Source organism: Bos javanicus, chromosome 22 (assembly GCF_032452875.1).
Source record: "Bos javanicus breed banteng chromosome 22, ARS-OSU_banteng_1.0, whole genome shotgun sequence".
In the NCBI taxonomy this organism is placed as follows: domain Eukaryota; kingdom Metazoa; phylum Chordata; class Mammalia; order Artiodactyla; family Bovidae; genus Bos; species Bos javanicus.
In genome coordinates, this window is record NC_083889.1 from 27,049,484 (window position 1) to 27,064,630 (window position 15,147).

General features: G+C 42.1%; 2 protein-coding genes across 4 annotated transcripts in view; one reads left to right on the plus strand and one right to left on the minus strand.

The window, feature by feature from the left end:
- Positions 1-4,429: 4,429 nt before the first annotated feature.
- Positions 4,430-8,923, minus strand: LOC133235662 (uncharacterized). Its single transcript, XM_061397359.1, has 3 exons — positions 8,796-8,923; positions 6,776-7,326; positions 4,430-5,541 (listed from the first exon to the last, which is right to left on the minus strand). Exons 1-3 carry the CDS (start codon positions 8,921-8,923, stop codon positions 5,504-5,506), a joined length of 717 nt encoding a protein of 238 aa, XP_061253343.1. The 3' UTR covers positions 4,430-5,503.
- CNTN3 (contactin 3) overlaps positions 7,152-15,147 on the plus strand; it is a 400,496-nt gene continuing 392,500 nt past the window's right edge. For 2 of the 3 annotated variants that reach the window (XM_061396391.1, XM_061396393.1), the window contains exon 1: positions 7,152-7,375. The gene's annotated coding sequence lies outside the window, so the exon portion shown is untranslated. The remainder of the gene's footprint in view (positions 7,376-15,147) is intronic. The other variant, XM_061396392.1, reaches the window with a different exon arrangement.

The window sequence follows — 15,147 nt, forward strand, 5'->3', positions numbered from 1 at the left end:
GTACTTAGGTCATTAGGGTGCAACCCTCATGAATGGGATTTGCAGAGTATATCATGAGAAACGCTGGACTGGAAGAAACACAAGCTGGAATCAAGATTGCTGGGAGGAATATCAATCACCTCAGATATGCAGATGACACCACCCTTATGGCAGAAAGTGAAGAGGAACTCAAAAGCCTCTTGAAAGTGAAAGAGGAGAGTAAAAAAGTTGGCTTAAAGCTCAACATTCAGAAAATGAAGATCATGGCATCTGGTCCCATCACTTCATGGGAAATAGATGGGGAAACAGTGTCAGACTTCATTTTTTTGGGCTCCAAAATCACTGCAGATGGTGACTGCAGCCATGAAATTAAAAGACGCTTACTCCTTGGGAGGAAAGTTATGACCAACCTAGATAGCATATTCAAAAGCAGAGACATTACTTTGCCAACAAAGGTCCGTCTAGTCAAGGCTATAGTGTTTCCTGTGGTCATGTATGGATGTGAGAATTGGACTGTGAAGAAGGCTGAGCCCCGAAGAATTGATGCTTTTGAACTGTGGTGTTGAAGAAGACTCGAGAGTCCCTTGGACTGCAAGGAGATCCAACCAGTCCACTCTGAAGGAGATCAGGCCTGGGATTTCTTTGGAAGGAATGATGCTAAAGCTCAAAGTCCAGTACATTGGCCACCTCATGCGAAGAGTTGACTCATTGGAAAAGACTCTGATGCTGGGAGGGATTGGGGGCAGGAGGAGAAGGGGACGACAGAGGATGAGATGGCTGGATGGCATCACTGACTCGATGGACATGAGTCTGAGTGAACGCTGGGAGTTGGTGATAGACAGGGAGGCCTGGCGTGCTGCGATTCATGGGGTTGCAAAGAGTCGGACACGACTGAGCGACTGAACTGAACTGAAGAAGAGAACAGAGAACTCTTTCTCTTTGTGTGTCAGGTGAAGATACAGCAATAAGTCATCATCTACAAACCAGTAGGAGGGCTTTCTAGAACCCAGCATGCTGGTATCTTCATCTTGCATTTCTAGCCTCCAGAACAGTGAGAAATAAATGCCTATGCTTTAAGCCAGCCAGTCTGTGGTAATTTGCTTTAGGACACAGAGCTGACTAAAACAACTTTTGCTTTCATTCTTTATTCCGCATCCAAGATACTTTTTCAATTAATACTTGTCATCCTCTATTCATTAAAAGAGTGTTTGTTTTTCATTCTCAAATTCTCTGTAAAGAACTTTATTTCACCATAAGTTTAAAAAAACACCCTTTGTCTTACCACATTAGCTAAGCTTTTTAGATGTATAAAATATTTCAAAGATACATATAGAGAAGAAGCCCATTTTTAACATCAAATACTTATTATTGTCAAAAATTTGCATCATAATAACAGTATGAACAGAATTAAAATATAAAAAGGATGTTTTTCTATATTTCAGCATGTGAAAAAAAATCTTCATTTTATCCAAGAAATGTTGGCAGTCTTGGGGAAAACATTTTAGATAGATACAGTGATAAAATATTTATTGAAGCTCATAGTTAAAAAAAAAAAAAAAAGGATGAGGTAAATTAATGAAAGGCAAGTTACTTTGTGCAAAAGCCCATATTTTCAATGAAGGGACATATGTACAAAACCTCTTTTGAAACATGATCATATTTAAATATTTAAATTTATGCCCATTAATATAGGGGCAAAAAACCCTATAAATAGAGTTACTAAGTAGGAAACTTATACTATTTGTGTATAGTCACATACATTAGGGGGAAGGGCTTTTATATGCAGTAGTCTTTATCATGCTATGTAATAGGTTATCAATTCAAGAGCTCTGAACTTCAAATGGCCTCATTTCTTCCTTAGGGTGCAACAACCTCATCTCTACCAAAGTGCAATCGCTAACTACATTTGTGCACACTCTCTTTACCAACTCTCTTAACCTTGTCAGTCTGTGCTGTTTCAAATTTCCATGCAATCTACTTTTAAAAAAACTGATAAAGAGGAGTCAGGGCTTTCTGATAAAAAACAGGACAGGTGGTTGCCATTTTAGCTCTGCCACCAGCGAACTGGGAAAAGTTACATAATCTTTCTGTGCCTCAGTTTCTTCTTCTGTAGATAGCTCAGTTGGTAAAGAATCCGCCTGCAATGCAGGAGACCCTGGTTCGATATTCGTGGGTCGGGAAGATCCCCTGGAAAAGGGATAGGCTACCCACTCCAGTGTTCTTGGGCTTCCCTTGTGCCTCAGCTGGTAAAGAATCTGCCTGCAATGTGGGAGACTTGGGTTCGATCCCTGGGTTGGGAAGATCCCCTGGAGAAGGGAAAGACTACCCACTCCAGTATTCTGGCCTGGAGAATTCCATGGACAGTCCATGGGGTTGCAAAGAGTCAGACATGACTGAGCAACTTCTTCCGTATAGGAAATTAATATTCTTTAAAATTTTACTTTGGACTAGTCACTGTTAACCTAGATGAAATAATTCTCAGTAGAACTCTGTGATTTCATACCTATTTAAGGAATTCCAATATTGTTTTTTAACTTCCATTAATTTCCATCCCTAAGGTTTGAGATGTGCCAATTGGATGGTGTGTTAACATGAAAACATAGTTGTTCAAAGTATGGTTTCTGGACCAGCAGCACAAGCATCATCTGAGAATTTGGTAGAAATGCAGAGTCTCAGGTCTTACTCCAGATGTGCTAAATGAGAACCTGTGTTTTATCCATATTTCCAGTTGTAGGCACATTCAAGTTTTACAAGTGCTGGACTAGAATGGGTAGCAAAGTCCACTAAAACTCACAGGAATATACAGAAAGGACAGTCTAGCACCAGACCCCCTCAATTCAAGGCCAAACCTTGCTACTTTCAGCTTGTATAATCTTCAGACAGAGAGCTTCCAAATATATGAATTCATTTTTCTGTCTTAGTGCCTTCATCTGTAAAAAGATGTTAAAACAACAGTTACCTCCTGGGGCTGTTTTAAGAGTTGCAAGGTACTGGGTATAAGCAATGAATACCTGGCACACTGGAAATTCTTTCAGTCATTAAACATTTATGGTACACGTATCATGTGTAGGTCAGATATGTACTGGGAGCAGTGAATGCCACAGTACACAAACAAAAAAAGACCCTGCTTTTGTGCATCTTACATTCTATCAAGGGATTCTGGCAACAAAAAAACATGTAAAAAAAGTCACATAGGGCTATTCTGTGAAGTAAACAGAATGACAGCAAAGCTATTACAGAAATTTTGGCAATCACCTTCGGGAGGAGAAAAGTGAGTTGTTGTTGTTCAGTTCCTAAGTCGTGTCTGACTCTTTGTGACTCCACAGACTGCAGCATACCAGGCTTCCTTGTCCTTCACTATCTCCCAGAGTTTGCTCAAACTCATGTCCATTGAGTCAGTGATGCTAACCAGCCATCTCATCCTCTGCCACCTCCTTCTCCTCTAGGCCCTCAATCTTTCCCAGCATCATAGACAAATGAATTAGTTATCTTAACCAAACAGAAGCTAAGTTTCAGATACATTGATAAGCGTTTTTATATGCATTCATGTTTCCAGAATCCTCCAGTTTGACTCTTACCATAAAAGTGGAGAAATTGCTTGAATAAGACATTTAAGGTGAAAGTTTCATGGAAGAATGTTTGCTTGCGTTACGCAGTTATTGTGACTAGTTTTTACTCTCATTTGGAATGCTGAAAACTCTTTAGTCTGACGCAAGGAATTTCCTAGAACCGTCCACCTCAGCCTTAGAGATGACAATTCTGTATACTCAATAATACAATCTCTACAGCTAGCTTTTTACTTGGGGACAGTATCATGGGAAAGTTCATAGGACTTATCTTTCCACCTATAGAAACTAGAAGACTCCTCACCTCTTTTTACAGAAATGGGTATGTTTAACATGGGGCTTTCCAGGTGGTTCAGAGTTAAAGAATTCGCCTACAATGCAGGAGCCTCAGGAGATGCAGATTGGATCTCTGGGTAGGGAAGATCCCCTGGAGAAGAAAATGGCAATCCACTTCAGTATTCTTGCCCAGAGAATCCCATGGAAAGAGGAGCCTGGTGGGCTACAGCCCAGAGGCTCGCAAAAAGTCAGACACAACAGAAGTGACTTAGCACGCATATGTTTAACTTAGTAACTTGGCTACATTCCGATTTACACTTTTCCCTCAGAATGTCAGTCTGTGGGTTTAGTAGGTATTTTTCTTCATTTCCTTCTGCTTCGCAATAAATAGGCAAACAAATAAATGTTATACAGTGTCAGTGGCATGAAATAGCTTCTATATTCCAACACAGATGGGGTATCTTAATAATGAGAAGATGATCTCACACTTTAAAGTGCTTTGATATAAAAGGTGCCATATAAAAAGGAAGTTATTATTCTTAGTTATAATCCCCTAAAAAAGAGGGGGGTTTGCCATCTAAATGGCTGCTGAAAATTAACTGCAGAATTGCTTATAATGCTACAATCAGTTGAGGCCAAATTCAATAAAAACTCCATCCGGCATTCACAGTGAGAAGACCCACATGTGCCTTTAATTTTTTTTTTTAAATTTCCTGGGCTTCCGGCCCAGAAATTGGATGGAAATTTTATTTAAACCTGCTCTTGTGTATCAACTTTTGGTAAATATCAGGTTTTCAGTTGACTCACATTATGCTTTACATTTTGAGCAAAGGGAGGAAATAAAATGATGCATATCTCTTTATATACATATATTTACACACCTCTTACCTCTTCTGATTATGAAACTGGCTCACACAAAATGCTCATCATTACTCCTGCAAATTTAGGGTGTCCCCCTCTCTGCTACAACCATAGATTCGAAATTCCACTAAATTTCTTTCCAGCGCTAATCAGCTTTCGCCAGCACAGGCAATGTAATCTGAGTTTGGAAATGACTAATTATTTGGAGACAGCAGTGGAGGGTTCAGGTTTGGATTTCTCTCCCTCTCATTTAAAGCAACTTCTGTCTTTTTCCCGTCCTTTTGCTGCCTGGGGCCAGCTTCCCCTCCTTGATAAAAATGCTCTTTCCCTTCCCATTAGACAGGGTCTATGTTTATGTATGTATGCGAAGGAAAATGCATTGTGAGACATCAACTTGCAAATATTAAGAGAAGAGGCACTCCTGTGATGGATGTGGGCCTGGCAGTAATTGCACCTGCTAGGTGAAGGCATGAACATAATTTGCATGGAAAGTTTCCTCAGTTCCTTCCAGAATACACCAGTTCTACCCAATAAAACATGCTGTCACACTCAGGGGGCTTGCCAACATGTTCCCAGATTGCAAGCAAAAAGATTATTTACAGTAACCAATAACAACTGAAGCGACCATAAACCACCGTTGGGTACCTGTTCTATTTTTTTCTTTTGCTAAGTAGGGAGACCTTAAGGAGCCCAAATTTACTGCAATTTAATTCTGATGGGGAAAAGCACATTATTTTTATTTATAGCAGTGAGCTCTATCTATGCTTGCCTCCCCTCTTTTGAAACATAAATAATTTCATCTTCTTCTTCTTCTTCTTTTTTCATTCAGCCATTTCTTTGACAGGGAAGAATAGTTTTCCTGACAAAGTGAGAGACAGGGTTAAAGTGGGCACGATCAAAGTTACCCAGTATATCCCAGGACCCTGCTGTGTGCTCAAGGGGAAAGGAGGCATAGCTGCCCAAATAGTTCTGGGGTACACCGTCTCACTTTGAAGCAGTTTCTTTCTGCCAGCAGGCAGGACTGGAGCCCTGCGTGTGGGCTTCACTGGAGGGAGCGGTGCCCTGCATCTTACTGACCTGGGTTCTACCTGTTGTCTTGTATACCTCCTGAAGGAGTTTTCCAAAAGCCTGAATCCCTTTCTGAGTTGTAGGGGACTAAACAGAAACACATATTTCTGGGAGAAATAAGCAAAAATAAGAAAGAACAGTCGAGCAGCCATTTTCCTTAACCCCCCTCTCAGGTCTTTTTGGCCCAGGTCACTGCTCTTGACTCGAGGTTGTGTTCCTCTGACGGGAGGGATCAGAGAGAGGAAAGGACAGGAGAGGAGACAGGGCCCTTTTAAGTGTAATTTTTTTAAAAAGAGAGGTTTTTTTTTTTTTTTTTTTACTATAAAGGAAGGCAAATTTATGCTACACTTTAAAAATAATGTCAAATAATTATAAAATTCAGTCCCAGTTTCCGTTTTACTCACAAGGACTGTTGTTATCAGTATCTTGGGACATCCTTCCAGAAATGGTGAAGGCATAAATATGCATGCACACATGTATTATGAGCAAAAAACTGAAAATACTTTTCCTGAACCCTTTTTCTCCTAGTAATACCTCTTGAAGGTCATTTCATGCCAATATCGGTATATGTACTTCCGTCTCTGTAGTTGCTGTATTATATTTTACATCCTATGCCACCACTATGTTTTAACTAGCTATTCTCCTAATCATGGTAGGCTGTTTCCTACAGTTTTTCAATTAGAAGTAAAGCTACACTGAACAACCGTTGCACAGGTAGGGAAGTCAGTCTAGTCTAGCTGTTCAAAGCACGGGTTTAGGACTTCAGCAGGCTTTCATTCAAGGCCAGATTCTCCAAACACTGTCTGTTATTTAAGAAAATAAAGGTGATAAGATCTACCTCACAGGGTCCTTGTAAAAAGACACCGCCCCCCACCCCCAAGGAGGGAATTATTCTCATAACTGACTCAATGAAGCCTTAGTCAAATTATTTCCTCATCACTAAAGCAGGGAGTAATAATAGATCCAGGGGTGCTCTGGGGACAAGCAATAAATAACTAATTCACTTCAACCGCGCAGTCTACTACCTGGTACAAAGAGAACCCTTGGTGTACTACTGACTTCAATATTAAAATTGTCCATCTTTGTGCACTTGTAGGAGCGAAGCAGCAGGAACCCCCTACCTTTAACCCCGTGCTCCCTGGAGCCCAACTGTGCGCGCACGAGGCCACCCAGTGGTGACACGTTGACCACCTCCCCCCTCCGGCGCCTCGCCCAGGGCCCTGCGGAGGGCGAACGCACGCGGGCGCACGCGGCCCGAGCGCAGGGCGACGCGGGGTCCAGCGGGGCGCAGCGGGGAGAGCCGGCGGCGCGAGGCGCGGGACCTCGTTGGCTGTTCCGCAGCGCTCCCCGCCCCTCCCGCCCGCGCGTCTCCCCTCCTTCCCGCGCCCGCGCGGAAAGGCGGAGGCGCAGGCAGCGCTTGCTCGGCGCCGGCAGCAGCCACAGCAGCCTGGCGCGCGGTGGCGGCGGCTGTCGGGCGGGCGCCGAGGGCTCGGCTGGGAACAGCGCGGACCGGGACACTGCGGCGGCGGCTCGCGCGGGCGCGCACTGCTGCCCGGCGGGCCCGGGCTGTCGGTGGCTGGCAAGTTGGCGGGGCTAGCGCCTGGTCAGCTAGCTGCAGGGACCAGGTAGGTTCTGACATGCCCGGCTCCTCGCGCCGGTCCAGGTACTGGAATGAGCCATCAGCTGGGGTAAACTTTCCTCACTGGCTTCATGGCTCCTCAGCCCCAAAGTTTGTTTGCGGAGAAATACACCTCAAGGGTCGAGAATAAAAGCTGCCTCTCCTGGCTGCTTTGCTTTAGAGGGGTTATTTTGCCTTTTCTCGGGGGAGGATTGATTTCCAGATAGGAAGACGCCGCATCCCTGGCAGGAACTTGGCGAAAAGCGAGGTGGGTTCCCCTGGCTTACCCTTTATGGAGCGGTTTTGGCCAGTGAAAGTTGGGAGGAAAAGTTGCTAACCATGAGGGTGCAGAGGAAGAACCCCAGGTTCATGGTGCAGAGAGTGAAAATGGGAAACCTTTTTTTTTTTTTTTGCCAGAACCCTCCTTCTGGCTTCCAGCTCTGAGCAAGCCAGGGTGGAGGATGCTTCTATTTAGCAATCAAGTTTTCCAGCTGCATTCAGTTTCCACTTTCAAATCTGCAGTCTTGGACGGAATCCTCCGTTGCGTTCATTTGCCAGGTTTTTTCTGATGGGCAGTGATCCAGTGTAATTGAGATTGGCCACTGGTCTTTGGATGCTTCTCAGTTCTCTGAGGAGCCCTGCGAAGCTCACCAAGCAGGTATCAGAATATTGAGATCAGAAAACTAGGAAGTGCTAACCGGGCAGTCCAAGTCATAACACCTTGGGGGATTTTTTTTTTTTGGTTTGCTTGATGTGAACAGCTTCTGGGCTCTGCTTGTGCAAAGCTCCACGGCCCGCCAGTCCTATCCTTCCCTGTATCCTTCCCTGTATCGCATTTGTTTATTGATTTTCAACACAGAGATGCGCCCAGAGGAATGATTTAATAACAAACGGTGCCCGCTATGGGAAGGAGAGCAAATCTCCGTTCTGAGCCTAAGGGAGGGACACAGATAGAGCTCTGGGAAAGGGGTGGCTAAATCTGTCCATCTCAAACCAAGATGTGGGGAAACACAGCTAGAGAAAGCAACAGACAGGAGATGTGTCTTGTGCAGGAGGGAGGTCAGAAACCCCGGCTCATGTGGTGACTAGCTAAATGCAGAAATAATTTAAAGATGATTAAGCAAGAATAACTGGGGGAAAAAAAGTAGGAAGACTGTGAGTGCTGTGGTCTCTGTCTACCCCCACAGAGATGAATATCACACCAGCTGAAAAAGAATTCTGATCTGTAAATAGATTAAAAACAGGAATTAATCAGAACAATGAATCAGAGCCCTTCTGAGATTGAAAGGAGAAGTAATTGCTTTTGAAACAGCTATTATGTCTCAATATTGAAGTCAAATGTGTTACTTTTGCCTTGTTAGCTCTGTTTACTAACAGTAACAGGACTTTGGCTGCTGTAACCTGGCATCTGAGTTTGTGGTTTTAACCCTTTGTGGGTCAAGGTACTAGCGACGAAGTTGTCAGGGGTTAATATCCATATTCGTTTGAACAGTGCTTGCAAAATGCCTACTATGTGCCAATTACTGAGGGCAATAAGACAGGTTCTCGCAAGCATTGTTCATAAAAGATGTCTGATAGGTTCAGCTTTCTTAATGGGAAGACTGCAAATTATAAAATTAGGGGCTTCAGGGATTACTCATGTTTGAATGCATGCTTGTAATCAGTTGAGAGTCAACATGTAGTTTGAGGACCCCGGAAAGGATCCATATCCATCAGGAACATAGAGCCAATTGCTGCACATTTGTTTTTACATGAGTGGTGGGACTGAATACATATGCATGGGCCTCCTTTCTAAAGATGGGCTATCGGAGGCATTGAGTGGCTAATTGATTTGCAGCAGAATAGATTCAGGCACTGCCTGCCTCAGCAGACAATAATGTTCAGCCCCATGCCCTACTTGCTGTCTGGATGTCATTAATGTCAGCCTGAAGACATGAAGGCATTAAGTTCATTTCCACAGGAGAATGCTAACTTTTAAATATCTTTTACAACACAACCAGATAGCCCAAGTGTTCCTTCAAATGGGAACAAAACATTTAATAGGACCAAAGTGCTGAGCAATTTCAACTCCAGCAAAAGATTAGCTGCGGACAACAAGCTGTGGCCTTTCTGTTGCTGATTTATGTTCAATTTTATCACTGTCACATTTCATATATGCCTAGTTATTACAAAATAATAACCTCTTCGCTCTGCTGGCAAGGTATGTCTTTCTCTTTTATAAGTTTCTAACTCCTTCTCATCCATTTAGTACACATTTTCCAGCTTTGTTTTTACTGCATAATTTAAGTATCCAACTTGAAGTTCTCATTAACTCTTAATATGTTTTGTGCTGAAATAGTATATAGATATAATTGCCCCTTTCAAACCGCCAGATCTATATATAGCTCAGTGTATTGTTGCAATGCCACCAAACAGAGAAGCTCTATTTTCCAGTCACCAGTTAGTAAGTTGTTAGCAGTAAGGTAATGTTATCTTATGCATTAGGAGATACGCGGAGGGCAGGAGGATTTATTGATGCTGTGCATGTTTGCTTGCCATCTCTGATTTAATCATTACCAGTCCAACTTTAATAACCCTTCTGATCTTAGGGAGGTACTTTGTCTCCCTAAAGATGGGCATCTCTGAGGTGCTCCTATAATTTTATTAGTCACTTAGTGCTATTGGGCTATTCCTTTCTTACGCTTGATAATAAGCATTGGATAATACCCCTTTTTGCAAAGATGTTTGGCAGTAATTAGCATCCTGCAGCCACAGAATATTTTAAGATAGAACACTGCTTGAGATTGATGGGTTACAGATCTCAGTCTCAGATCTAATTTGTATAAAAAATTCAGAATTGAGAATTGGATCATGTGTGTGAAATGATTTTTGTGTCCACTCCCCCCAAGCATTCTTTGCCCCTTAGTCCCTATCCCCATTGCAGCTCAGTATGTCTCCTAAACACGATGGAATATTCCTTTTGAAAATTTGCTGCAGGATAAATGCACTTTCTCTTTGAAACTTTGTATGCCAAGTTTCAATCCACAGTAGAGTTTTATCCCCCCCCTTTTATGTACATGTTATAAACAAGAAATAAGGCTTTGTAATAGAAGTGCTGGCAGAACTTTATTGCATCTCAAACAGCTCTGCTACTTGGAATGTAAATATTTGTAGAATCTTTACTGTGCAAGAAGCTGCCTTGCCAAAAAAAGTGAGAAGAAATGACTATTTTATTAAGTAGGATAAAATAATTCAGAAGGCATGCATATTCCTTATGGTAGACATGTTGACATTTTAAGAGTAGATTATGTATGTTATAGCAATTCCACAGCAGTCTCTTAGGTGCCTTTAGAAATCAGACTATAAATTTTCTGTGTTCTAAAATAGAACAGATTTGTTTTTCTAAATCGTGACTCTGAATGCCTTGGAAATGTTCAGAGATGAGCTCTGTAATTCAAAAAGCACTTTGATTATATTGCTGATAAATGAGCCTGACAGTATACTATTTTTAATAGAATAAAGAATTATTGGGATCACAAAACTTGAAAAACTCTTATTTTGGGAACTAGTGCAACTCAGTTCTCATGTGTCCTTTTGATTATAACTCTAAAACATTTCTCCGGTTTGCCCACTTCCCTCCAGTCATATCATCCTACTCCAACTCACCATCTTCTCTCCTGAGACAACTACACTGGCTTCCCTGCCTTCTTTCTTGATTCTTTCCCCAAATTCTTCTTGCACAGCTGTCAGGGCAGTATTTTTCTTTTTTCAATGTAAATTAAATTAGTACTCCTCTCCTCCAAGCACTTAGATGGCTTTCTATGGTGTTCAGAGCTATTTGTGATAAGAGAGTCCTGTAGGATTCAAACACTACCAGTAAGAACTTACTATGCTAAGTTACTTCAGTCATGTCCGACTCTGCGCAACCCCATAGATGGCAGCCCACCAGGCTCCCCCATCCCTAGGATTCTCCAGGCAAGAACACTGGAGTGGGTTGCCATTTCCTTCTGCTTCTAGGCTTTATTTTTTATGTCTGTGGTTTTGTTGACCTCTTTCCTGCCTTAGGGCTCCATCTGTCCCGTTGTCTCGTAGCTCTCTTTAGCCTTTACCCCCAAACACACAAACACACGAAGACACACACACACTCTGAATATTTTGCCTGATGCTCATTCCTTAGGTCACAGTTCAAATACCAGTTTCTCAGAGAGGGCTCTCTTTGATTTCCTTTCTTCTCTAAATTAGGGCACCTCTGTTCATATCCTCCATAACTTTCTGTTCATGTCCTTTTTGTTGTAACTTGGAACTGTTTCCTCATCTGATACCTGTTGACTGTTCTGTGAGCCATCTTGTGAACAGTTGTTATTCAGTCGCTCAGTTGTGTCCAGCTCTCTGTGATGCCATGGACTGCAGCACGCCAGGCTTCCCTGTCCTTGACTATCTCCCGGAGCTTGCTCAAACTCATGTCCATTGAGTCGGTGATGCCATCCAACCATCTGATCCTCTGCTGTCCCCTTCTCCTCCTGCCTTCAGTCTTTTCCAGCATCAGGGTCTTTTCCAATGAGTTGGGTCTTTTCAAATGAGTTGGCTCTTTGTATCAAGTGGCTAAAATATTGGAGCTTCAGTATCAATCATTCCGATGAATATTCAGGCTTGATTTCCTTTAGGATTGACTGGTTTGATCTCCATGCATTCCAAGGGACTGTCAAGAGTCTTCGCTAGCACCCGAATTTGAAAGAATTGATTCTTTAGCACTCAGCCTTCTTTATGATCCAACACCCACATCCATGTGTGACTACTGGAAAAATCATAACTTTGACTAGACAGACATTTGTCTGCAAAGTAATGTCTCTGCTTTTTAATACGTGGTCTATATTTGTCATAGCTTTTCTTCTAAGGAGCAAGAGTCTTTAATTTCATGGCTGCAGTCACCATCTGCAGTGATTTTGGAGCCCAAGAAAATAAAGACTGTTACTGTTTCCATTGTTAACCCATTTTTTGCCATGAAGTGATGGAACCAGATGCCATGATCTTAGTTTTCTGAAAGTTGAATTTTAAGACAGCTTTTTTACTCTCCTCGTTCACTTTCAAGAGGTTCTTTAGTTCTTCTTCACTTTCTGCCATAAGGGTGGTGTCATCTGCATATCTGAGGTTATTGATATTTCTCCCAGCAATCTTGATTCCAGCTTGTGCTTCATCCAGCCCAGCATTTCACATAATGTATACTGCTTACAATTTAAATAAGCAGGGTGACAATATACAGCCTTAATGTACTCCTTTCCCAACTTTGAACCAGTCTGTTTTCACATATCTGGTTCTAACTTGCTTCTTGACCTGCATACAGACTTTTTAGGAGCAGGTACGTTATTCCTATCTCTTTAAGAATTTTCCACAGTTTGTTGTTATCCACAGAGTTAAAGGCTTTAGTGTAGTCCATGAAGCTGCAGTAGATGTTTTTCTAGAATTCGCTTGCTTTTTCTGTGATCTGATGGATGTTGACAATTTGATTACTGGTTCCTCTGTCTTTTCTAAGTTCAGCTTGTACATCTGGAAGTTATCAGTCCATGTACTGTTGAAGCATAGCTTAAAGGATTTTGAGCATTACTTTGCTAGCATGTGAAATAGGTGCAATTATGCGGTAGTGTGAACATTTTGGCATTGCTCTTCTTTGGGATTGCAATGAAAGTTGAGCATTTCCAGTCCTGTGGCCACCTCTGGGTTTTCCACATTTGCTGGCATATTGAGTGCAGCACTTTTACAGCATCATCTTTAGAATTTGAGATAGCTCAGGTGGAATTCGCTAGGAGTCAGACACGACTGAGCGACTTCACTTTCACTTTTCACTTTCATGCATTGGATAAGGAAATGGCAACCCACTCCAGTGTTCTTGCCTGGAGAATCCCAGGGACGGGGAGCCTGGTGGGCTGCTGTCTCTGGGGTTGCACAGAGTCGGACACGACTGAAGCGACTTAGCAGCAGCAGCAGGTGGAATTCCGTCACCTCCACTAGCTTTGTTCGTAGTGATGCTTCCTAAGGCCCACTTAACTCCGCACTACAGGATCTCTGGTTCTAAATAAGTGATCACACCATCGTGTATATCCATGTCATTATGATCTTTCTTGTATAGTTCTTCCATGTATGCTTGCCACCTCTTCTTAACCTCTTCTGTCCATACCATTTCTGTCCTTTATTGTGCCCATCTTTGCATGAACTATTATTCCCTTGGTATCTCATATTTTCTTGAAGAGATATCTAGTCTTTCCCATTCTATTGTTTTCCTCTATTTTTTTCATTGTTTACTCAGGGAGGCTTTCTTATATCTCCTTGTTATTCTTTGGAACCCTGCATTCACATGGGTATATCTTTCCTTTTCTCCTTTGCCTTTTGCTTTTTATTTTCTCAATTTTTTGTGAGACCTCCTCAGACAACCGTTTTGTCTTTTTGCATTTCTTTTTCTTGGGGATGGTTTTGAACAGTGCCTCCAGTATGGTGTTATGAACCTCCATCCTTAGTTCTTCAGGCACTCTGTCTATCAGATCTAATCCCTTGAATCTGTTTGTCACTTCCACTGTATAATTGTAAGGGATTTGATTTAGATACCTGAATGGTCTAGTGGTTTTCCCTGCTTTCTTCAATTTATGTCTGAATTTTTCAATAAGTAGTTCATGATCTGAGCCACAGTCAGCTCTTGGTCTTTTTTTTTTTTCCTGACTGTATAGAGCTTCTCCATCTTTGGCTGCAAAGAATATAATGAATCTGATTTCAGTACAGGCTTCCCTGATGGCTCAGATAGTAAAGAGTTCAATTTTGGTATTGACCATCTGATAATGTCCATGTGTAGAGCCGTCTCTTGTGTTGTTGGAGGAGGTTGTTTGCTATGACCAGTGTGTTCTCTTGGCAAAACTCTGTTAGCCTTTGTCCTGCTTCATTTTGTACTCCAAGGCCAAACTTGCCTGTTACTCCAGGTATCTCTTGATTTCTTACTTTTGAATTTCATTCACCTATGATGAAAAAGACACCTTTCTTTGATGTTAGTTCTAGATGGTCTTGTAGGTCTTCATAGAACCATTCATCTTCAACTTCTTCAGCATTACTGGTTGTGGCATAGACTTGGATTAGTAATATGTTAAATGGTTTGCCTTGGAAATAATCAGAGATATTCTGTCATTTTTGAGATTGTACCCAAGCACTGCATTTTGAACTCTTTTGTTGACTATGATGGCTACTCCATTTCTTCTAAGGGATTCTTGCCCACAGTAATAGATATAATGGTCATCTGAATTAAATCTACCTGTTCCCATCCACTTTAGTTCACTGAGTCTGTTGATGTTCACTCTTGTCATCTGTTTGACCACTTTCAATTTACTTTGATTCATGGACCTAACATTCCAGGTTCCTACGCAGTATTGTTCTTTACAGCATCAGACTTTACTCCCACCACCAGACACATCCACAACTGGGTGTTGTTTTTGCTTTGGCTCCATCTCTTCATTCCTTCTTGAGCTATTTCTCCACTCTTCTCCAGTAGCGTATCTGGCACCTACTGACCTTAGTTCATCTTTCAGTGTCCTATCTTTTTGCCTTTTCATACTGTTCATGGGGTTCTCAAGGCAAGAATGATGAAGTGGTTTGTCATTTCCTTCTCCAGGGTACCACATTTTGTCAGAACTCTACACCAAGACCTGTCCATTTTGAGAGGCCCTACATTGTATGGCTCATAGTTTCATTGAGTAAGGCAGGGCTGCAATCTGTGTGATCAGTTTGGTCAGGCAGTTACCACATCTGTTTTCCTTGCTAGTGCAA

Bases quoted from the DNA above. Each gene is read 5' to 3' on its own strand.
- LOC133235662 (XM_061397359.1), bottom strand. From the start codon at position 8,923: ATGCTTGCGAGAACCTGTCTTATTGCCCTCAGTAATTGGCACATAGTA. The intron at 7,327-8,795 runs GTTAAAACCACA...CCAACTTGCCAG, and splicing joins AGTACCTTGACCCACAAAGG to CCACCGACAGCCCGGGCCCG. The intron at 5,542-6,775 runs GTAGTAGACTGC...TCACTTTGTCAG, and splicing joins AAGGGTTCTCTTTGTACCAG to GAAAACTATTCTTCCCTGTC.